General features: G+C 38.2%; 1 protein-coding gene across 1 annotated transcript in view; it reads right to left on the reverse strand.

Moving 5' to 3' along the window:
- Positions 1-242: 242 nt before the first annotated feature.
- NAALAD2 (N-acetylated alpha-linked acidic dipeptidase 2) overlaps positions 243-23,979 on the reverse strand; it is a gene marked incomplete at its 3' end in the record, with an annotated part of 29,021 nt that continues 5,284 nt past the window's right edge. Inside the window, exons 4-19 of the mRNA XM_084226359.1 lie at positions 22,850-22,951; positions 21,971-22,096; positions 21,140-21,326; positions 20,002-20,095; positions 19,575-19,673; positions 17,984-18,069; positions 17,225-17,344; positions 16,749-16,831; positions 13,841-13,904; positions 11,851-11,918; positions 8,782-8,873; positions 7,272-7,362; positions 6,356-6,620; positions 3,084-3,165; positions 1,993-2,085; positions 243-432 (exon numbers count right to left, since the gene is read on the reverse strand). Coding sequence (XP_084082485.1) covers positions 243-432; positions 1,993-2,085; positions 3,084-3,165; positions 6,356-6,620; positions 7,272-7,362; positions 8,782-8,873; positions 11,851-11,918; positions 13,841-13,904; positions 16,749-16,831; positions 17,225-17,344; positions 17,984-18,069; positions 19,575-19,673; positions 20,002-20,095; positions 21,140-21,326; positions 21,971-22,096; positions 22,850-22,951 — 1,842 coding nt within the window. The remainder of the gene's footprint in view (positions 433-1,992; positions 2,086-3,083; positions 3,166-6,355; positions 6,621-7,271; positions 7,363-8,781; positions 8,874-11,850; positions 11,919-13,840; positions 13,905-16,748; positions 16,832-17,224; positions 17,345-17,983; positions 18,070-19,574; positions 19,674-20,001; positions 20,096-21,139; positions 21,327-21,970; positions 22,097-22,849; positions 22,952-23,979) is intronic.

Consider the following 23,979-nt stretch of genomic DNA (forward strand, 5'->3'; position numbering starts at 1 on the left):
TCCCCACACCCAAATTTGCTTTCATCCAGGGCTGTTTCATAAAGCTACAGTTCTGTCAGTACCAGAGATGCAGCAATTCCTAGCTCAGGAGTTCTCTGACACACAGAGCTCTGCTCACCTACCATGTGGTTTGGGAAGCTGGAGACTCAGGCAGGGCAGGCAGTCGGGGACACTGGGACACTGCAGCAGCCTGGCGGCTCTGTGTGCCACACCCTGCTGTGGGAATTTTCAAAGCCTTCCTCTTACGCTACTTCCTTCAGTGTGTCTGCTGCTGCCTGCACAGTGAAAGCTGCAATGGAAATCTGCCTCTTCACTTCTTCCCAAGCTTCATGTTGATCAGCTTTGCTTTCAATATCAAACATGGCATCATAGATTCCTGGGAAGGACTCTCCTGCATATTTGTTGTGGCTGCTTGGAGCAAAGATAACATGTCTGTGGGAAAAGAAGAAAAAGGCAATTATCCTAAATAAAAGAAACTATTAATGGGGTGTGTGTTCATTGTATGTGTACTATGTAAAACAGCTATGAATCCCAGGAATATCAAAACTCACTAAATACACAGGAAATTGGTCTTTAAAAGGACAGGAACAATCCCAAGATCAAAATCTGTTGGAAAGGGCACAGATTTAGGTCAGGTGGCCTCTGCTTGGGAAGAGATGACGCATTTGTCTAATTAGGAACAAAACCATGTTACACTTTTTGAAAATGGGAGCTCACCAAACCCGTCTTAAGTAATTTGCCAGTCGAGAACAGGGCATGAAACTAGTTATAGGTGTGTTGTGAGAAATGGAGTAGAAACCTCAAAAACAGTTAAGTAGCTGCATGATGGTCAGCAGATTACTTACCTGGGAAAGGAATTTAAAAGGAGGGGAAAAAAAAAATCTGTGGGTGAATTCTTGAGAAAAGCATGAATTATTGAGAAGAAAAGTGATCATATTGTATCAGAACTGCACAAAGCATCAGTCTTATTTTTTGTTTTTTTTTTCCTAAATAATGAATAGTTGTAGATCTGCGATTAAATTTATTTTAACTATGAAGTATCAAAGCACATTTACACCATGTGAAAGAGTCTTCCCAAATGAAAAGAAACATAAAAATTACATTAATAAATGCAAGTAAGTAAGAACTAATAATAAAATAAAAAACCCATACAGCTCCAAATGATACCCAGCATCCAACAAGAAAATTTCTAGCAAGAAATTACTTTATTCTTCTCAAAGTGTGAATGACAGTTTATCTAAGGAGGATGGAAGTGTGATTACAGTTCTACCTGCCTGAAAGACTTCTGGCATGGCATGAAAGCCATCCATCAGTGAATCAGACATATCCAGTTGTTAGGAAAAGGGGGATACTGAAAGCAAAGTGAGGTACTTAACCCCCTGACACTGAAAGCTGGCATCTTGTCGGGTATTCCTAATAAAAGCACTGGGTTTCTAGAAAAGATACAGTAGTTTTTGGTTTAAGCTTTTTGGAGCCACCAAAACTGGGACAGATGGGGCTCTGCAGCACAGCTCACGGGCCTTTATCCTGTGCTGAAAGGTCCCTCCCTCTCCAAAGTCTCCTTTCTTGGCTTCTCTCTTCAACTGACCCTCATTACACATCTGTTCTCATTTACTCTACCCTCTTTTTCGCTTTTTTTTTCAACACAGTTCATTCATTCTTCACTCAATCTTCACTTTGCAGACCATCACAAGAGCAAGTTGTAACAGCAGTAGTACTGCACATCTACAAGTAAAAGTCAGAGTATAATGCTGTTGTGGTTTAACCACAGCTGATAAAAAGAGCCAAAAGAGAGTAACTTGGCTCCACAAGACTGGTGTAGCCAAGGAGTTCTCCTTAAGGGCCATAAACTAAGTCCACTACTCGCTGAATTGTACTTAAAGCAATGTGTTGAACTGTAATTCCTGTGAGACCCATACAGCAATTCAACTGACCTGTCAGCTGCAAAATTAGGGTGCCTTAGACAGTAGGTCAAGGAACTTTTAGCCTCACCTGTAAAACTTCCTTCCTGGCAAGCCCAGAGGATCAGTGAAAGCTCTTTCTATCAACATCAGCTGATCGTTCATGATGCGCACTGCAACTGAACTGCAGGAGAGGGAGACAGAGAAATGTCACACAGTGGGGAAACATGACCTCCCAGCTTCATTTAAAAAACTTTTCTTCTCTTTTTTTCTGACAGAAAAAGAAAAAAAGACAAGTGCGGTCTACAGGTTACAAAAAAAGGTGAGGTTTTGCAAGTGGAGATTCTGAATCCATGTTATATTAATGAATTGATATTCTGAATCCATGTTATATTAATGAATTGATATTTCTGTGTTAGAAAACAACATTTCACACTATACAAAATAAAATGGGAAACTTTCTGAGACTGTCAGATACTTGCTTAGTTTTAAATGGCACTGGGAAGATGGCAGTTAAGAGAATGGAGAAGACAACCGAGATTTACACAGATGAAGATCACTAAATTTTGGTGTCCACTCCTAAGCCAAATGTCCATAATCCTGTTCCAATCTATACAGTAACATAGGAAGGATGGGATTCAGCTGCTTAAACACAGCTGGTACCATATGTGGCCTGCAGTCACTGCACTCAGAGGGCACAGGATTCCTGCAAGGGCCCTTAGGCTGTCAAGCATCATATGAATATCTCAGATATTCTGAAGCATCATCCTCTGAAGTGTGCTGAAAGTAAAAATTCTGGCATCACCTACAACACTCAGGTGTAGGTGTCTAAATAGAGATCTCAGTCCAACTCTAACTTTCATTGCTACCTGCTTTTCCATGTATTACAGTAATTTTGATGACAACCTGATACTAGTAATAAGCTCTACAGCTCATACTATCAATCACAGGAAACATTCCTGTATCTGCTAATTCATCTTAAAAGATACTGCCTGTCTCAGGGTTCAGAGCTCTCTTCTACATTCATCAGAAAGAATCCTTGTGTAGTAGAAGAAATGAAGAACTGCCACCCTGGGTACCTAAGGCAAACCAGAACATATATATATATATACACACACACACAATGTGTATATAGATATGTGTGTATGTGTATGTATATATTTATCTTTTTTTCTGACTTACTCTTTCTTGTCAACTTGTTCAAGTCTCCTGTGAAATTCAGCAGCAGCCTTTGAGAAGTTCACCACAGCAGAAAAAAGAGGATCTAGGAATGGAAGAACATGAACAACTTCATAATATTCACTAAGCCAAATATACCTTTCAGTTGCCCAGTGGGAGAAAAAGTACATTTGTCTTGCTGATATAATAGCATTAATTCTATCATTTTTACATAATTGATTGGTTTCACTAGTGCAGACTTTAAAGACCTGCATTACTAGCAAATACCTTTTGCAATGAGACCAGCAGTAAGGCAGAGTGCTTGGGAAAGCTTTCACAACCATGCACCTTCCCTCTGCCTTGCAAGCAATAAACTGGCTGTCGTTGCACACACTGAGAGCTCTGCAGTTTCCTGTTAAACAAATGCACTGCAGTGTTCAGGTATAGAAAGCCTGACTTCCATCAGAAATACCTGCTGTTCCAGAAGGCTGTGGAAGAAGAGCAGGGTGTTGCTCGAGGAGAAATGTCCCATTGACAGCACAACAGGAGAGTGTGGTATGTGCACTGAGCAGCGTGAGGTGAGGCACAAAAGGCACAGCTGTGGTGGCACACAGACACAGCAGGTCACACAGCCAAGTCCTGTGCTGGCTGCACCTGGGATTGCAGCACGAGAGGTGCCTGGGCCACGTTCCCCCGTGCTGTCCCACAGCACTGCTCCTCAGACCCCGGGGGATTGCCTGACTGTGGGCAGGCAGGTGGGCAGGAATGGCTGCTGCTTTTCCCAGCCCTGCACTTCCAAGACATGTGGAATAACTTAGAGAAGCAGCAGGCCTTCCTTTTAATGGCAGCAGCAGCTGTGATGTGGAAGGCTCCATTTAATACAGACCTGGGAAAAGTATTGATTTCTGCAAGTAGTTTTTGTAAAATAAATCACAGGTGGATGTTACGGCGCCAAATCCTGACCCCACCAATGCTCAACTCAATTAGAAATAAAGTTTAAAACTTGTAAATTTTGCCCACAAGTTTCAGAAAATTTTGGCTAAACCAGAGTATCCTCTCTTCAATTGTGCAGGAAGATGGGACATATGATTAGATCATCCCCTAAATCCAGTCCTCTGTTGGCAACTGTTATCCCTTCACTTTTTATAGATTTATCATCCAATTTCACGTGACAGGCTTTCTGTTCCCAGGACTCCTATTGAAAGCTGTTCCTCAGACTCATTTGCTCTCCTATTTCTAGCAAACTTATTTATTCATCACAAGCTTACACTTGCTTCATTTTTGTCCTCTTGCTGTTGCTTAGTTGGTGCAATTGGAGGCACAGATTTTATGTATGCAAGTTGTTTACAGACTGCAGCTCAGAGGGACACGTCCCCTTGTGAGGGTGAGAATTCACACTTGTCCACGACCCCGTGGCAAGAGCTCTGAGTTTGCCAGGGGCAGAGTCCTGCCCTGCTGACATCATGGCCATATCACAGCAACAGATTATATTTCAGAAGCAGTAGGAGGGGATTTAAGAGAAAAAAAAAAAAAAAAAGACCATCTGAAAAATAACATAAGAAACTTTGTGTTCATGTTCACTAGCTCTTCAGTGTTGTCAATGTTGGTTATTTTAGAAAACATCACATTTCTTTTTTCCCCACTTGAAAACACTATTTCCTGATAGCATATGACTATAAATTTTATGAAAAAAACGTGCCAACCTTCATTGTTGCAGATGAACAGCTAAAATCTGAATCCAAATGCAAAGAAGAACCTTAATCTGTTATTTTAAAGGACAATTATATGATTTTGTTAGGCTTAATCAACAATTTTCTGCCATTCAGTGTTGACAATAAGCAATTCTATGAAAATGCTAAGTGAAATAAACTTTAATTTTCACAGTATTGTAAAATCTACCTATGTTATTTAATGTACTCGGGTGCAATACAATAAATAAAAAAATCAGAAATTTTAGCTTCATTCAACAAATAATTTAAAATTCATCAGGCATCAGAGAAGAGCCATGAAAATAATGATGAGACTGAAAAACACGCCTTGTAAAAATTAGTCAAAATGACACATGAAGTTATTAAGGAGAGGTCTCGGTGTTATTTGGGTGAAAAAAAAACCCTAAAAATAGAAGATTTCTTCTAGGATTCTAGGAACAAGAATAGATGCATTGGTTAGGAGGTAGTTTGTGCAACTTTTAATCTGAAAATAGATAGAAACTCTAACAATGAAAATCAATGATTTTGCAGATATTTTGATAGAAGTTCTATTGAAAAAAAAATAGATTTGACCTTACAAGACATGCTGCAGTGAGCAATAGAACATATTGAAGTAACTCTTGGTGTTTTACAGAATCTCAGACCAGATGATCCATCACACAAGATGCTTCCTCCGTCTCAAGAGGCCTTTTTACAAGAAGGGTGTCTTTCCAAAATAGTCAATATTTTTTCAACCAAACCATTACATGACATTTCAAATGTAATTTTTAATTTCCCCCAAATGTTGGTTCAATTTGAGTTTCTTACAATATTTCACATACCCCAAACCAGGACTGCATCTCCAAAAGGTGGTTGGATCTCTAAATCATGGGTTCATCAGACAGCAAGTGAATTAGGACTGACTGAAAAATCTCCTTGGTGCAGAAACAGAAGGAGTGATCAAGGCAAGAAGGAAAAAGGAAGAAAAGAAAAAAAAAGAGACTGAAAATGACTGTGGAGCTATCCCAGCCTGGGATCCTGGGATCCTGTTTTATGGGCTCCAGAACAACGTGCTCAGGTGCTCAGCAAATGGATGTATGCGTGCAGGAGAGCTGGAAAAGTGCTCCTGTGGCCTAAAAGTGGCAGCCAGGCACTGAGGGAGATGGTGGAGCTCCCCAGGGTCAGATGAAGTCTTGGATGAAGAGGAATGGACACCTATGGGCCTCAATTTCAAACAGTTGCCATAAACACTTGACTTGTCTTCTTTTTTAAGCAAGGAAGTGAGGACCAGGCTGAGATACCTCTCTGTCCTACATTTGAGGTCCTTGACTGCCTGTCAGCACTGCAATAAATAATATTCATGAAAATTCTTGTAACCCTTAGTAACTGGCCAGCACTGAACCCACCACACCGTTTTATCAAGACAATAATGTGTTAAACCTGTGTTGTGTTTAGGAAAAAAAAAAATAAATTAGAGGCTCTTTACTGTGATGGCAAAATTCAAACAGGAAAGAAAGGAATTAATTTGCAGAGCTATGACAGATGTAACATGTCCCTGCATGATTCTAATTAGTGCCCATAATGCACAGTCCTGTGGCTGTTACTCACCAAATGATACTTTGTAAAGTTTCAGCTGTTCCTCGTGCTTCTTGGCAAATTTATAAATTCTGTTGCTGTATCCTTTTAAGGCTTCTCCGTAGTCTCTGCAGTCAAAGGGAATGACCTGGGAATCTGCCAGTTCATAAACCAGTTTTCCTCGTAACTGGGCAATTGTTAGCTGTTTCTTGAAGGTGGGGTCATAAAATTTTTCCACTAGCTCAAATGTCTCATACACAGTGTGATAAACAGGATAATTGCTGAATTTGTCTGCTTTCTGCAAAAGAGCAAGCAAATTTGTCAATGCCCTGTATTCTGACTGCAGTTAAAAGATGTATTGATCCCTTTCCGACTCTGATGCTTTGTTTGGTTTCCAAATCAAAAAAGCTATCTGCTACAAAACACAATTTAATATCCTTCATTTGTGTGCGTTTGTATTAAAAACCCAAACCAGTCTGAATCCATGGACAGTATTAAGTGAGCAGTCTTCCTTCTCTCTACCCACACAGACCTGCCTTCAGTTCCTTTGCACAGAGGTTGCCTTCTCCAAGAGTGAAAACAGTTTAGAGTTTAGATAGCAAAAGTCCTCCATCATAGCCCCTTTTTACCTTGTGTAGCTGTTTCTGAACACAGCAATGGAAGATTTGTATATTAAGGGGACTATTAATAGCACGGTGGAACAAACTGTCCACCTTCAGTCAGATTCTATAAATACCTCTCTGTGAACTTGACATCCTATAGAATATACACATCACTGTAACATGTTTTATTCTCCAAACATTTAGCTTCCTTGCTAAATTAAGAAACATCACTGTATACAAACCAGTCAAAGATGCTTTGAAGCTCTTTTATTAATTATGAATAACTGCTTTTAACAGGATGACTGCTCAGCACTATCAAACTTTTTCAAGCAGTCTGTCAGACTTACCCTGTTCTTGGTGTAACGAGCTCTGCCTGATGCAATTCCCAGTCGCTGGAAGTAAGCTTCAAAATCACTGCCTGACCCCAGTTTATTTATTCTGCATGCAGAAAAGACAACATCTTAGTGAGAGCACTTACTGAACAGTGTGGTAGTAATTTAATTTATACAAAATGCAGATTTTTCAGAGAAACTGAGGTCAGTTCTTCTGAAGGGCACATCAGGGACACTAGCAAGATCAAAGGCTAGATGAATGGCAAGCTTAATTACTTAACTGATTTTATTCCAACACTCCAGTTCAGTATCCAATATTGCTAGGAAGATCTTTTAATTGTAGCAATCCAAATTACGGCAGTGCTGACATTAAAAATACAAACAATTTATGCACAGGAGCCATAAAATTGTATCAGCCGTGTCTCTGCCGTCTTAAAACATCAATCATCTATTTCCAAACTAATACGAATTGGGCAGCAGTATGTGTAAAGACAGATGTGTTTGTGTACTTGGCACATTCCGCAGCCGAATCCGACGCCGATAAATAATTCCCGCTGGGAAAGGCACGGGCGGCACCCGCGGGCCGCCGCTGCCATCTGATGGGGAGCTGCGGCGTGGCAGGGAAAAGGAGGCGACAGGAGACAGACACAGCCTACCAAGTGTTTTCCAATATTTACATTTGAAGTTTAGTTTTGGGTTTAAATGGCCGGCCGGATGAACAATTAGTGTTTCTCAGCTAAAAAAAAAAAAATATTTCTTCTGTTTCCAGCTGAAGTTAGTGTACGTTTCTGCAAGGAATTATGTGCATCAACAAAAAAAAGATCAAATCTGGCTGCTTTTTCAAAAGGAAGAAATCTCAGTGGGTCTAATGAATGAATCCAGAAGCTCATCTTAGCAGAGGCAGAAACATGCAGAAGATTTTTGTCAAATCACAAAAGGGGGCAGAGTTCTGTTTACCTTACGTCAGTAACACCACACTGTGAATAAGATTTAGCCTTTCTGAGTCACAGGTAGAAAGAGTGTTTTGGAGTTGTAATACCTTCAAATATGAAGGGCTGACACACTCATATATATATCTGTAATGTAATACATTTATATTCATTGTATAAACAAGAAATAATTATCTCAAGTTTTTTAATTACTGCTTTTTAATTACTGCTCTAGGCAGCTTCTTTCAACTGTTTGCTTATCCTAACAATTTTGATTTTATCTTATCTAGGAGGTGACTAAACTATGTTTGGAACACTTTCCCCATCCTTTTTTTTTTGGAATGCTTTTCAATTGCTTTTCTACTAATAAAAAGGTCTTTAGAAAGTGTGAGGTTTCATTTCACCACAGGAATAATGTCACCATCATTAAATAAAAATAATACTATTTTATTTTACTATTAAAGATACTGCTAGAGGGTCACCTTGTGCTAAAAATTGCCATAAATAGCACATCTCAAAAAATTCTAGTGAGTAGCCATGCCAGGATATAATTAAAATATTGAGGTAAAAAACCCCAAAACATATTAACAACTTACCTGGGACAGTTATTATTTTCAGATGAGGGATCTTTCTCAAGCCAGCTCTCATAAAGAGATTTATTTTCATAACCTTCATCAGGGCTTAAAATCTGGAGAGGGAAATGCAATAATCTCACTGGAAATACCTTTAACTCAATTCATTATCAAAGGAGATCTTTGCAGCTCCCTGCTTCATTCTTAACCAGCAGGGTTGCTGCATGCAGAAGTGAATATTGACATTTTGTTGCACACATTTATGCATTCTCAAACAAGGAAAGCATCTCATAGGCACTTGGAACCAGCCACAGACAGTAGGAAAGAACAGGTTAAAGGGATGCTACCTGGAGCTCATGTCCTACAGGGGGAATGTGCATGTACACCCACAACAGCATATATAATACTGTGGGACTCCTCCAGAAACTGGAACCTGCTTTCCTTTCAGCAGGCATAGGGAGATGACAACCACAAGCCTGTTTGTCCTGAGGTTTGCACAGCATCAATATTCTCTCAGCAAGGCTAAACCTAAAATTTGGCTGCTTGCTCTCTAGGAAAGGCACAAAAGAATTGTGCTAGAAGGAAGGATCCAAACCAGTCATATTATAGCAGTTCCAAGGGGACTCAACCAAGCCTGGAGAATCATTGTGAAAGATACTGTATGTACAAATGTAGGTCTCACCCTCACCTCAAAAAAAGACCCCAAAAGTTCTGTAACCAGGATGGAAAAGGTAAGTATTAGTGCTGTCATCGCACTGCCAGCAAAACTATGAAAGAGTATAAAATAAGTTGACAAAAGCTCTTAGAAAATCTGTGGCAGAGTAGAAATAAGTAAAGACTCCAACCCTGGTCTCGACTTACACTTAAACAACCTTTAATAGATATGGTCCTTTAAGTATAATATTGGTTATTATGTGCAGAGGATTGGATTTTTTTTTCCAAAATACAAAGAATAAATGTTCATGGACACTTACATGGTCCCACCATGTTGTTGAGACTTAAATTCAACCTTGAAAAACATACAGACTCCAAATTGAAATTGCAAAGAGTTCTGACCTCTGAGATTCTGTCAGCAGCTAGCAGGAAAATAACAACTTTGTGCAATAACTGCTTAGCTGCTGTCATTTTCAGGGTGCTCTGGTCAAGTCCTAGGGCTAAAGTGAAAACTGCACATTAATAAGAGCAAGCTGAACTCTGACATATGGGAGGAAAAGCACTCTATGCTCTGGCAAAGATGTTATTCTAACAGCTCTGGTCATATAAAAAACATTGGTCAGCTTTTTCATACAACACTGAGAGCACAGTAAAACATATTTGCCCTGACTTAGATCCAAATCTAGGATCAGCATAAGCTTCCTGCTAACTCAAGAGAAGATGAAGAGTTCTCTAAGTATAAATGCAGAAGAAGCAGTGATAATCACAGGAGGATTGGAGCTGAACTATTGCAGACACCATTTGGTGGTGTCCAAGTGTCTAAACCCTGGCAGTAAAGCAGGGCCAAGAAGACAGTCAACATCTCAATGTCCCATCTGCAGCTGGAGCACACTGAAATGCAGAACTCCCTGAAAGAAAACACTACACTTCTTTCTGGTGAGAACTGGCTCACTAAAAAACAAGAAGAGCAAAGAGATCTTTGGATGTTGGACACCTGACTATGAACTGAAATAACTTTCCTTTGGACATGAATAATCAGGCTGCCAGGTTTTCTATGGTTTACATCATGCTTCTACTGCTAAAAGCTAAAAAAACAGTGAATATGACTTTTTTTTTTTACAAGCCAGTATCAAGTACTTTGCATGTTACTTTAATGGAAGTCTTCTACTCAAACCCACAATAGTTGACTTAAGATCAGAGCTAGGTACTATTTTTAGGCCAGAGCACTTTTTTGTAACTTTGTGTATCTTTTACAGTGAAATGTTTTCCTGAATTAGTGGCTTACTGCAGACAGAAAGTAAATTATTTTATCATGGGCCCTGCAGCACTAAGGACACAAAAATTTTTATAGACAAAAGAGAATGTTCTTCAGTGTGCCAAGTGCCAGAGCTAATATTTGAGCAGCACAGCTTCTTCCCTCTGCATGGATGAAAGATTAAGATAGAACTGATAGGAAAAGAAAATGTAGAAAAGAAAAGAAAATCGTGGGAACAGCACAGATAAACCTCCCCAGATCTGAACCATGGCATTTCAGGTGGTAAAAGTGTACTGTGTTTGAAAATAACTTGGGATGAATGCATCTAGCAGGATGGGAGATTGGTACCTGGAGTCATCCTACCAAGTGCCATTACAGGGCAGATTTTCACACTGGACCGAGTGCCCCGAGTTCCCTTAAGATTAGGGGGGGAAAGAGTTTGAGTTCAGTACACACAAAGGTAGACAACCACATCTGGTCAAACAAATCTCATCCTAAAGGCACCAATTTCTACCCAATGCCTTTACAGGGAGCCTGTTGTTCTGTCTTTTGTTAGCTGAGATGAATCCTCATCTGAGGATGGTGGCAATGGCTCACCACAGGAGCCTAATCTGGTTAACTCATATGGAAGATAAAGTTCCATGCTTTAATGGATCACAACCTTTCAGCCTTATGATAATGTATGCTGAGAGGTGAAAGTAAAGGAGTCATGGTTAGACCACTTGAAATAAAGCAAATCCACACATCAGACCTGCTAAAAACCTTCTTAATCCTTCAATATTTATCACATATTTCAGGGGCTCAGTGAGATATGGAGAAGAGTCAGGGGAACGGACAGAGAGAAAATGGTAACCAGCCAATGTCAAAAATATTTCCCTTCAATGTTTATAACTTTAGAGAATTCATCTTGCTCAAGCATTTTGCTTTTATTATTATTATTTTTACTGTATATTGCAAATAAGATTCCACTTATGTCAGTGACTAATTTCAATGCTTTTAAAAATACTGAGGAACTGTGAGCATGGACTGTGTACTGCTGATGGGATGTTCTGCTATTGATTTTGGTGGGATCTTCTAGCACAGCAATAAAAAAAGTCTGGTATTATTCAATAGTCCAATTTTATCAAATAAACTTGGAGTCTTACTTATTCTTAGAAAGGCAGAAAAAGACATGGATTCTGTACCTCTTTTGTCAGATTATACACCAGTTTGTAGAGAAGAGGGGTACAGTCAACTCTTAATGTGTAGTTACCTGAAAATAAAACAAAAACATGGAATTTTCCCCTTCATGTACTAGTGGCATTGTCTTCTTAATGGATTAAACCCTGCAGTCCTTTCTTAGAAAAACTTTTTCACTAAGGCAAGAATTTAGATCTTGCCTCAGAATACATACAGCAGTAGCCTGCATGGTCTCACTTTGTAAGCTCCTGCCACTACAAGGCAATAAAGTATTGGTTATAGTACACCCACAGTAATGTAATTAAGCCTTCCCATAGCTCTAAAGTATGCCTAATTATCCCTCATTAGCTACAAGCCCTTGTCACTCATACACTTTCCAAAGCTTTTGTTGAAGAGAAGGCAGAAAGTAAGATGATGGAAAAAATACCAGATAATGTTAATGATGTTTCCAAGGAGAGTCTGTATGTGAAAACTGGAAATTCAAGCCACAAAAGTGTTCAAAAAAAAAAAAAAACAAACTTACTTTGCTTCTTTTCATTGCTATAGGACAATAAACAGAAATAATTCTCTGTCCAAAAAGCGGTACAAGAATTGTTGTGGAGAACGTATGATGATAAACAAAATCATTTCCAGACTACATGAATGCTATGAGTCCACAGGGAATTTTACTGCTCAGGTGAGAGATGTCCAAGATACTTAAGCCAGTGCACTGAACATGGTGTCCTTTTCCTTATTACACACTTCCTTTCCAGTTGTTTTGCTTTCACATTTTCTTTAATGCATTGAGCAAGAGACATGTTTGAATAATTAGGATTTAGAAGAAAATTGTTAAGGCAGCAGCATGTTGGCTGCAAACCAAGTAAAAAATATGCGTTACAACCCATGGTGAGAATATGCAGCAGTTGTAAACTATTATTTCATTTGTGAGATTGTCTAGGTGTGAAATTCTGCTCTACTTTTTACACAGCATGTAGGCAGCATAAATGAAGGAACAGCTCTAACCCTACTTATTCCCCGGCTCCAAGTGAGCATCTAGAAACTGAATTTAGCTTTTCTTTCTTTCCAATCCTTTTGTGACAGACAAAATTTTTAGCTGACAGGAATAAAAAGAGTTCCTAAATATTCCTGTAGATATCAATTTTATTCACACACAGGAAGCCCAAATAAATTGGAATTGACATGGGAAGAGTAATGCCCTGAGTAACTAAGGTTATGATTCAGAGCAGCTTCACAGGACTCCTCTATTATTTCAACACAGAAAACAGTAAAAAAGGTCTTTCTGTAATAAAGTGCAGCATAATTTCAGAAGGATTTTGTGATATAGTGTTGGGCCTCTCAAAAAAAAGACCTGTTTCTAAGCAGCATCCCTGAATGGCATTCTTCTCATAATCTGAAGGACACAGTACATTGGATAATGGTGGATAAGGTTTTTTGTAACACACTTTCCAGTGTCTATTTTTTTTAAAAAGTCCTGCTGTCAAAAATATATGACCCTGCTCCTGGCAATCAACACAGGTGAGCACACTGGCTCAAAGCACCAAAGCATTTCCTACCCCCACAAAGTGTAAGCCTGAGGTCTTACCATCATAATAAATTATTGTCTCAAAATATTATTATTCCACAGTGAAAGGAGCTGAAGCTGTGACCAGAACAAGGAGTGGTCTGTCATATATTAAAACTACACTTGTAAATTAAAGTTAATGCAGCTAAGAGACAGTTTAACATACAGAATGCTCAGTTCATTGGCACAGAATAACAAACTCCTCCAGAGGAGATATTCTGGACTCAGACACGTGGACTGCAGCTCATGGATGGCACTACTTACAAAAGAAAGCAACATGAAAAACTTAAACTGTTCTCTCTCTCCTCTTAACTCCATATTTGCTACACTTGTTCTGTACACCACAATACCTATCTCATGCAGGAAATAATGCACAGAGAACTAATAAAAATTACACCTGTAAAGTCAGGTAAAGTTTAAAATAAAAGACCCACCTTCTATAGAAGAATCTGCGTTGATGTAAGCAACTGCCCGTTCCTGAAGGACTTTGACATTTTCCTAGGGTTGTAAATATATAATTCTTACTTCCAATTAGTGGCATTTAGTCAAGAGCATGTCAAGTGCACTGTTTTTTAGAGCATTACTGTTAAGATCTCAGTCAGGATAATTACTACTGTGTACTGTACTAATTATATTGTTTGAGAATAGGTAAATGTTCTGGGCATATGAAATTCATTACTCCTTTCTGGGACTTAATTTGTTGTGGAAAACATCCACAAAGTGTAGGTGCTGCCTGCTGCATCACACAAGAGCAAAATGGAGCAGGAAAATTACTGAATAGAATAATTAACAGTAAAATTAGGTTATTACATGCATTTTAGCTCTGCACTTCTGGACTTTCTGAACATGTCACTGTCAGGTCAGCCAGAATTCCTCCATGCTTTTAATCCCTAGTTTTCCATATGTGTTCCCAGCATTGAACTCAATTTTAACACTGATAAACCAAGCACTCCTGACATATCTACAATCTTCCTTTTCAAAAGGGGTAAGTCAAAGCACTGAAATTTTCTTCTTAAATGCAGTTGACTGAATATTTTGAGTTCACTAGGCATTGCTTTCATGCTAAATACATGCAGACATCTTGTTTATTTTTTTCCAAACTGGCAATTATGTTTGAAATTGATATTCTAATTAGTGAGTGGTATTTCATGAGATTTGGCTTAGTGACAGATATTTTAATTAGGTTAGCAATTGTCATTGAGTCATTCAATTTATAACCCAACAAATAATTTGTAAGTCACGTGAACTAAAAATTTAATTGGTAATTAATAGCTGCATAATGAAATTAATACCTTAAAAAAAAAAAACAAACAGGAGAGGAGATCCTGCAAAAGAATATGAAGGGAGGGAGCAAGACTGCACTTGCTGTGGGGGGCCTTGCATATATGCAAAATCCTATTTGCAGCATAAATAAATTCCTTTGTTTATGAGCAATGACGATGGTCTGTGTAGCAAAAGAATGTTGCTACAGCTGAATTCTTTCTGTTACACAGAATATGGTGAATATCATGGGTTAATTTTCCTCGAGTTTTAATTCATGACAGATCTGGCAGCTGCAGAGAAGAGGAATGTAAGCTGTGAGGAATGTCTCTAGAGAAACTGAATCTAATTTAGGTCTAAAAGAGTAGTAATGCACACCACCAAGATGAAGCAAGGAAAAAATAATATTAAAAGACATGTTCAAATATGAACTTGTGCTTACAGTTTTCTAGCCTTATACAGCTGCCATTTCATGAAGTAATGAATGATAGATTACTAGATACCAAATTATTACATAAAACCCATAACAGAACAGCAGTAGCAATATTTAACAAATAGAACAGAAGAAAACTCCCTAATTTATTAATGACTTGTTCATGAGAAATTGATTTCTTAAGTATCATTGTTTCATATTCCTTATAATGAAAACATTTGTGTGTTTTTTTTCTTGACAGCACCTATATGTATGCAGGGATACACAGACAAAGAAATCACAAATAAAATTTTACATACAGCATATTTTTGCCACCAGTGGAGTTCAGGAGCTCAGGTGGGATGAAAATGATGCCAACTATTTAAAATTTCTCAGTAAATTATTTAAAATAATTTAAATTAATTTTTCTTCATGTTTCATAAACCAGCAGTAAGATAAAGACATTGTTAAAGCTGGAAGCCAAACAGTTTATGGATGAAAAAAATAGTGTAAATCTGAAGGAATAGAAATCTCAGTTTTGTTAACAGAAGAGTGATGGAATCCCCTTGGTGTTTGGAAGCATTTTTCTGGGTTTGTTATCTCCTCTGACATGTGCAATTTTGCTATGTAATTCTGTGATGTGCTGAAATGATGCCAATAAACTAAAATAAAAAGATTAATATTTTTTATTTTATAGATTCTGAAAGCTCTATCCATGCAGCTAAATATTAACTTGTAAATAAAATTCTAATAGAAGAATAAGACAACACATTTTTTTTAAACTATTCAGTACTAATAAATTGACATAGTTCAGCAGAAATGTGTTTTATCAGACAATTTTCTTCCTGCTCTATTTCTAATTTGGATTTTACAGACAAAGCAATGAAAACTCTTGTAAGACCTATATTTCTTATTGGGGTTGAACAAATCTACTAAGAACTGAACATGCCCAACAGTAAAAGGAAGATATAAGTACTCAGAATCCCACTTCTGAATTTCCAAACATTCCTCCCTCAGGCAGGGAAAGGAAGATAAAAATAGCATGCCCAATAGGAAAGGGAAGATAGAAATACCCAGAACCTCACTTCTGAATTTGCCAACATTCTTCTTTCAGGCAGGTTTATAGTCAGGGATCCTCCTACAGAATTAATTGACTGTCCTGCCCCTGAGACTCTGCAATGCTGGAATTCACAGGAATTTTGATCTATTCATTCATAGATTATCTATTCTTTCATCTGCCCAGTAGGATTGATTTTTATACAAAGGCTTGGCATGCTTACAGATCAGAGGTTCAGGATCCGGGCTTGAATTTATAGCAGCTAAGGAATTTCTCAAATAGAAATTTAGACCAATCTGGGTTAAATAAAATGCTTTCATTCTGTTAAATGATGAGATAGATTTCCACACAGAGACCATTGTGGGATATTAGCTTTGAATCAAAGTAGATTTTTAAATCTTAGAAGAGTTGGAGTACTTATGTTGTAAGAAGGTAGCTAGGTAGGTAATTTGTATAAATACATGAGTGCCTCACAACACCTGAAGGAGTCTCTTGTGCTCCAATTTTACCACAGAGTTTTTGATTGCAGTTTAGGAATAGATCCTGGGTACTGCAGTCACCTGCAACACACTTTCAAGTTTTGCTTTGCTTTACACTGGTTTTTTTTATTTACCTCAGCCCACTCTGTGGAACCCAATAATCCAAATTCTTCTGCATCCCAGCTAGCAAAAATAATCGTTCGCCTAGGTCTCCAACCTGCAATTACATAGTTAAACTTGAAAATTCAACTTATACTTTAAAAGTCTACTGACCACAGTTAATTACAATTGCTTTAAAAACAGCACTTAACAGATATAACAGTAAAAAAACCCTCTTTAAAATCCTTAGAGGAATGTATTATTGCAGAGGCATTTCTTCTTAATGCACTATTTTCATTCTGCACAGCTACGAGGGTACCATTACACTCATGAGGGAATAAATCCAGCCAATGCCACATATGCATCTCTTCGATGAATCTACAACTTTCACAATGGGAAACAGAACTTTCTGTAGAGGTGAAAAGTTAAATCAATACAACAGCTTATGGAAGCACTGATCCCCAAAGTTGCTGCTTTCCATATCCATTATTTTACATGTGTAGTAAGTTACCTTCCATCTTCATTTTACCAAAACTCCGTACGATTTCTTGCAGAACAGCGGCACCGGTGGTTGGATCAATACCACCAAACACCCAAGAGTCTCTATGACCACCTAAAATTATATATCTGTCTGGAAACAAACATACAGTACCAATTAATAATTAAAAATGCACTTGGATTACCTGTGATTTCCTTTGACTGCATCTTTACTTGTATGAAATCAAATATGAAGTTCAATACCAGTGCTACAAGTTTATTTTTTAAGGGAACATGCAATCGTTCTCTTACTCTACTAAGGTCTGCAACTAAAGACAATAAATATTTAATAAATATTTTTCCATCTAAAAGTCTTTGTTCTGTATGACCTGCTACAATAATATAATGTTTTGATAATATAATAAATCAATAATATCAATAGTATAATGTTAATGCTCCAAATCATCACGAGCTTTCTGTAATTTGAATTATGCTAATTTTTGCAAAGGCAAAATGTATGACTGATGTAGGACGAAGCCTACTATAAAGTGGCAGACATTGTAAAAAAAAAAAAACATTCTCTGACGTCTATCACTGTATTTTTAAAGGGAATGCTATTCTTGGGAATGCCAATGACAAACAGTGTGATTGGAAGGGCAGAAAAACTCCTAAGAATGCCTCAAGACTCTGTACTGTATGGTTATCTAAAACACTTTAAGTTTCTTACAACACAAGTACAATTTCAACAACTACAAAAGAGAGAAGGAATTAAAATCAAGCACCTGATGCTCACCTGGTTCCAGAGCTCCTCTGAGGATGCCAATGACGTTGTAAATTCGTGTGATTTTATTGCTTGTATGAACATGCATTCTGACTTTTCTGAAATGAAAGGGAGCGTGGAATGACCATTTCTGATTAATAAGACAATAAAAAGCCTATGCTAATAATACATAAAGCAGAGAGTTTGTGCTTCTGTCCTGCTTTGAGTTTTCAGCACTGATCCAATGTGTGTTCAGCACTGTCATGCTGTCTCAGAGACCTATTTTGTATTTCAGTTAAGCTTGTTTCTTATGCCTCAGAAAAAACCTATGAGCTGGGCTAGTCTGTACATTTGCAAAGATTTACAGAATTTATAGAACTTTTTTCAATGGGAACCAATCAGATAATTGTGTACTTGAGAAATAAACTGAAAAACATGCACAGTAATAAAAAAAAAAAAAATCTACATTTTGACCAAAATTATAATTGTGGATATGCAGATGTTTATAAAGAATACACTTTGGCTTCCCAGCACAGACCCATGCAGTAATAGAGAACTTGAAGAAAAGGTGATTAGGAATATTCATCCAGGAATAAACTGAAATCTGTGTTTAGGACACTAGATCTAAGTGATTAAGATTTGTCAGTCACAGAAACACAGAATGGTTTGGGTTGGCAGGGACCTTAAAGGTCATACAGTTCCAACCTCCCTGTCATGGGCAGGGAATCCTCCATTACAGGCAGAAAACCTTCTACTAGAAGCACAGTTTTTTCTTGCCTGTCCCCCCCCCCCCTAAAATGCACTTGTGAAATTTTATAGAAACAAAGGGAATCCAGGTATTTGGAGAGACAAAACTGACACAGCGTTCAGCCCCCTGAAGCTGCGGAAGAAACAAGGCACCAAACAATGGGGGGGGGTTGTGTGTCTGGCAAAACCTCAGGAGATCCACATTTGAAGTTATCTTTTCAGCAGCAAATCTGCATAGCTGTCAAAATCAAAACCTACTTCAGGACAGCCAATGGATCTTTGCCCAGAAAGTAACAGACACCAGTGCCTTGAACGTGGATATATGTGCACGCTTCCCATGTGCAAGTGACTTTCTACCTAGAATCAAAAGGTTCATTTTGATATGGAGCTGCTCTGAGAAAGAAGTATGTGTAGAATTAATCCATATTTACAAAAAAAAAAAAAAAAAGAAGTTACTCTATCAAGTAGGAAGATGTTAAAAAGTCTACTCAAAAATACAAGTTATAAAAATATATATATATTCAGACATACTCTTGTTGTGCAGGAGATGGAGTAGTAATAATGATACACCATTTTTACACACTGTTCATTGGGGTCAAATAGCAGTCCTCATTGAATAATACCTCATGAAAACTGAAACTATATTTATGTGGAAAAGTCACAGAAAAGTGATCTTTAGCTTTTTAGCGATTTATTTCCAAATGTCATTGTCATGTGGCTTGATCTGCTAATTTATGATCTTTTTCTAATGCATTTTCAAATTCTAATAATTGTCTCCAAATGTATCCCTAGATGTATTACTTCAGAGTCTTTTCCTCAGAGGGATTTTTTTTTTTTTTTCTGCAATATTGTATCAACAGGCAAGCAGTAAACAGACCTTGTAGAAGAGTTGCCTGTGAATCCTGGCCCTATATTGTAAGGCACATTGAGATTTCCCTTCCAGCTGCTGTCTGGAGCTGCATGTCCTCCCATTGCACTGTGAAGTGAAAACCAAGACAAATGCAATTGACCATGAGGCTGAAACCTTAAATTCTCTTAATAATTATTGCAGCAAAACCTAGGTGGTTTTACATAATTCTTAAAAACACCATTGCAAAAACAGAATGCTTTGAATTTTCCACATTTTCTGGAATAACTACATTACTACTAAATTTATTACTACATTATTACTTCTGAATTACTTTCATTACTACAAAAGAGTGGCAAATGCAAGTAACAGCATAGACTTGCCATCTTAATATGAAAATTTTTTCTGCACATTTGTCAACCCTGACTTCTGGAGAGGAGGACTGATGTATACTCACCGCAGTAATACTTCTGCATCATGGTATCCAATGGGATGAACCGGGATTTTGGGAATCCCTACACCTTCATTAACTTTGTACCTGAAAGTGTACTCTGAGAAACCAGAACAAAAATGTCAAGTTGATGGCATTCTTAGCAACTTGAACCAAACCTTTTGAGCAGAGCAGCCACCAGCATGCATGATTCTTTTTAATTTTTACATCATTTTTCACACACTGTTTGCAGAAAACCAAACTGCAATGACAGAACCAGCAACGCATCTGCACAGCAGTGCAAAAAATGTCCCCACGTTGATGCAAGGCTAGATTTGCTGTCCAACCACGTTTTAACATTTCCCCCAAGCTGGCTCTAGGGAAACCAAGAGGTGCAGATGGCACCTGTGCAGCTGGCTGACAAGCTGCAGAGGACATCCACAGATGCATTTACCTGGGCTGAAGACAGCCAGCGTCTCTCTGAGTCTGCTGGGCCTGGCACACACAACTTCACCTGGGTTTAGGTTGTCCTCTGCCCCCAGCAGTGGCCACACAAGCCCATGAGCTTTCCAGAAGCATCCCTGTACAGCCATTCCATCACACCCAGCACTGGCAGGCATCTTAGTTCAGACTGAGTTCAGGATGCCAACAAGGACAAGAGAAGCACATCATGCCAACTTTCGAAAAACTCCAGGCTATTCCTATTTTTGCTACAGGAATTTTATTCCCCTTAAAAAGAATTTTAAACTGGTTTTTTCTGCCTGGAACTTATGATCAGCAAGGAAACATACCTCCAAGCAAAGCTATTAGTCCTCTTTGATGGCAAAGCATAACCTTGTTTAAAGTGGTCCTCTTGAGAAACACGGATATTTTAAAATGGCCATAAATTCTCAGTCATTTTCTGCTGCTTCAGCTTTTTTAAGTGTCACAAAGGTGGGACCATACAAAGAGTTTCCTAGAAACTTTATTCCACTGCCTAACTGAAAGCAGTTAGAATGACACAGACAGAACTTAGTGTGCAATAGAAAATTAACTAATGTCAATAAGAATTTCAAGCAGCTTTTTCCTGTGCATCTGTACTGAAAATGAATTAACTTCTAGTGTCACACTTTCAGCAGCAGTTTATGAAGTACTTGATGGCCCAGGCTACAGAACTTGCACTCACCTTTTGCAGGATAACCTGGTGTTAGAGGGTCCCCAGCTCCATTCAGATTTAAAACATTCCCACGCTGGACTCCTCCACCTGGCAGGTTCCAGCCATGTGGATAAGCATCTACTCCTGGGGCACAGTAGTCAGCAGGGTCTGAGTAAAGTATGATCCCTTGGGCTCCTGCTAATACGGCATTTTTAACCTGTGAAATTATGGCTTTAAGATGTGTTTGTTTGGTTTTTTTTTTTAATGCAGCAATAAATCTGAATGTTGAGATTTGCTTCCATGCAGGCATATTTTTAGAAGACAAGTATGTGAAAGAATTGAAAATTAGCCCAGATTCAGCAGAAGAACCAAGCATAGAGAAACACAGTATGTTCATTATTTGTGTCAAACCTTTAGTCATAGCTCAAGGCTATGAAATAAAGAACAGAACCTAAAAACGAGGCACAAAACCTGACCACCATCCCCACTGGCCCACTATCACCAATTTTGCCAGATTTGTTGTCTAAATTCAGAAGAGATAGTTTCTCAATTTCTGTGCATCAGACTCCTTGTCAAAGTACCGCAGTTCTATGGATGGCACGTATCAAAAGACTACTCAGTTCACTGCACTATTCTCTTGCAAGAACTGCCTAGGGAGTTTGCAGTCATCCCTGTCTCAGGAGTTAACACACACATCTGGTTTTATTGTTTTGGAAGTTATTCTTAGACTGCAGTCACGATGGATACATTGCAGGCCTCCTTCTGCTCATATGTTCCAATGAACAGCCCTTATTAATTCCCTTAAGCTCTACCATCAACAGTGTCTGACCCACGGAAGAAAAACTAAAGCACAACCCTTACTTTGTTTCCTCTGAAGATCTTCCCATATCTGGCAATGACAATCTTTCCTGTACAGTTAATTCCCAATTCACGCTCCAGCTTAAAAAAATCTTCTGTACGTCCATAATTCACATACACCAGATCTGCCTGGGCAGAAAAGAAAAGCAGTGTTGTGGCAACTGGTCAGTCAACAAAATATCAGAAATAAAGTTTCATTCACTATGTACAACAGAGGATTTTTAACTTTTTTTTTATTTCTACAAATGAGATCCAGTGCCCATAAAAACAATAGCAAAAGATATCCACAATATTCGATAGGAAGCTTTGGCTCAAAATTCTGATCGTCTGTGATCCTGCACTTAACAGTCCTAAAAACAGGCTGGAAAACAAACCAGAGTACTTTGGTAAACTGTGACAAAGCAGTGGCATGACTCACATACACAAACACTCACTACTATAAAATTCCACTAATTCATGCAATGCAATGTTGTCCCTGACCGGTTCCATAATGAATTAGCAGACTAAGTGAGGACCTTTTGTGGCCTTTGAAGGCATTCACTTAATCTAAAATGTCTTCCAACTTGATATAAATATTCTAGTGTTATTCTACTAAATGCTACTTCTACCATGCCTTAAGCAAGTCCTTTACATATGACTAAATAATATGGAACAATCTGAGATGTATCCAAAATTTTCCATCAAGATAAAAACTTTTCACTTATTATGTGATTCAGAGTTCTAGCAATTTGAGAAAGCTCAAGCTCTGCATAATATGAGGTCTATCTGTGCCTAAGTGTTCTTTAATTAGGACAAATGGTAATTTGAGAAGTTGGAACAATCTGTCCCAAAAAGTGTTTCAAAATATAGGCAATGGTACCACTACATAATTTCTTTCCTTACCTCTGGCACTCCTTGTGCTGAAAAAGCATTATATGGTGGTAGTATATCAGTAACATTTTCATACCCTGGTGGAGGTGGTTCAAACAGTGATGTATTGAAAACCTATCAATAAAATAACAGAAGTTTCTGGTCAAACATTCCAGGCACAAATTCACACACTAAGAAAATGTTAATTATAGTTTAAACTAAAGTCAGGAGACATTATTATTATTATTATTATTATTATTGTTATTATTGTTATTATTGTTATTATTGTTATTATTGTTATTATTGTTATTATTGTTATTATTGTTATTCAGTTTCTGTGCATCAGACTCCTTGTCAAATAATTACTATTTCAAAATACTGCAGTCCTATGGATGAAAAGTATCAAAAGCCTTGGCTGCTGCTAAGTTAGTTAGCTTTGTCAGCAGTTTAACCTATAGTATCCATAAATTGAGAGCAAAAAATGCTGTTCTAACTAGTTAACATAAATTCAAACAAAAACACAGGTAAGGATCTAGAGCTGAAGTCTTGTAACAGAATGTAGACATGAATACAAAGAGAGATCATGTGTCAGAAGATGCTCGTCAGTTGCTGCCTGAACCTAAGGAAAGTAGTTTAAAATTGCCAAGAGGTGGTGACAGAAAAAGACATCTGGTTCATCCGTGCCATCCCAGGTGCCTTTTGTGGTTTCTCCCACCTGCATTATTATTCCCTTTATCTCTTATCCAGCAATACTCCAGTTAAACATGCTGCCTCTCATCACTATGCACTGTAACGCTCATGCTGCTTTAAGGTGCACGTCCACCTTTTGTCACCTTGCGAGACTGTAGCTGAGACACTGTTACAGGGTTTCTGGAAGACTTCTTCATTTTTTCACCACTAAGCTCATGTCATCCCTGAGCACACATTCCTTACTTTACCCTGGCTTTTCATCCTTATTTATGTGCTATGATGCTTCCCTAGCAGTCCCACCTCCTCTTCTTCCTCAGGATCCTTCTCAGAATTTACATGTACTTCTTTATTTCCTCAGGTTTTCAAAAGGGAGAAGTCTCTAGACTGACTAGTCCATTAGTACTTCCAACACTAACTTAGGAGACACCATAGCAAGCGAGCGGGATCAGGTTCAGGGCAAGGGAAAAAAGGCA

The sequence above is a fragment of the Fringilla coelebs genome (assembly GCF_963513975.1).
Source record: "Fringilla coelebs genome assembly, chromosome: 2".
NCBI classification, from domain to species: domain Eukaryota; kingdom Metazoa; phylum Chordata; class Aves; order Passeriformes; family Fringillidae; genus Fringilla; species Fringilla coelebs.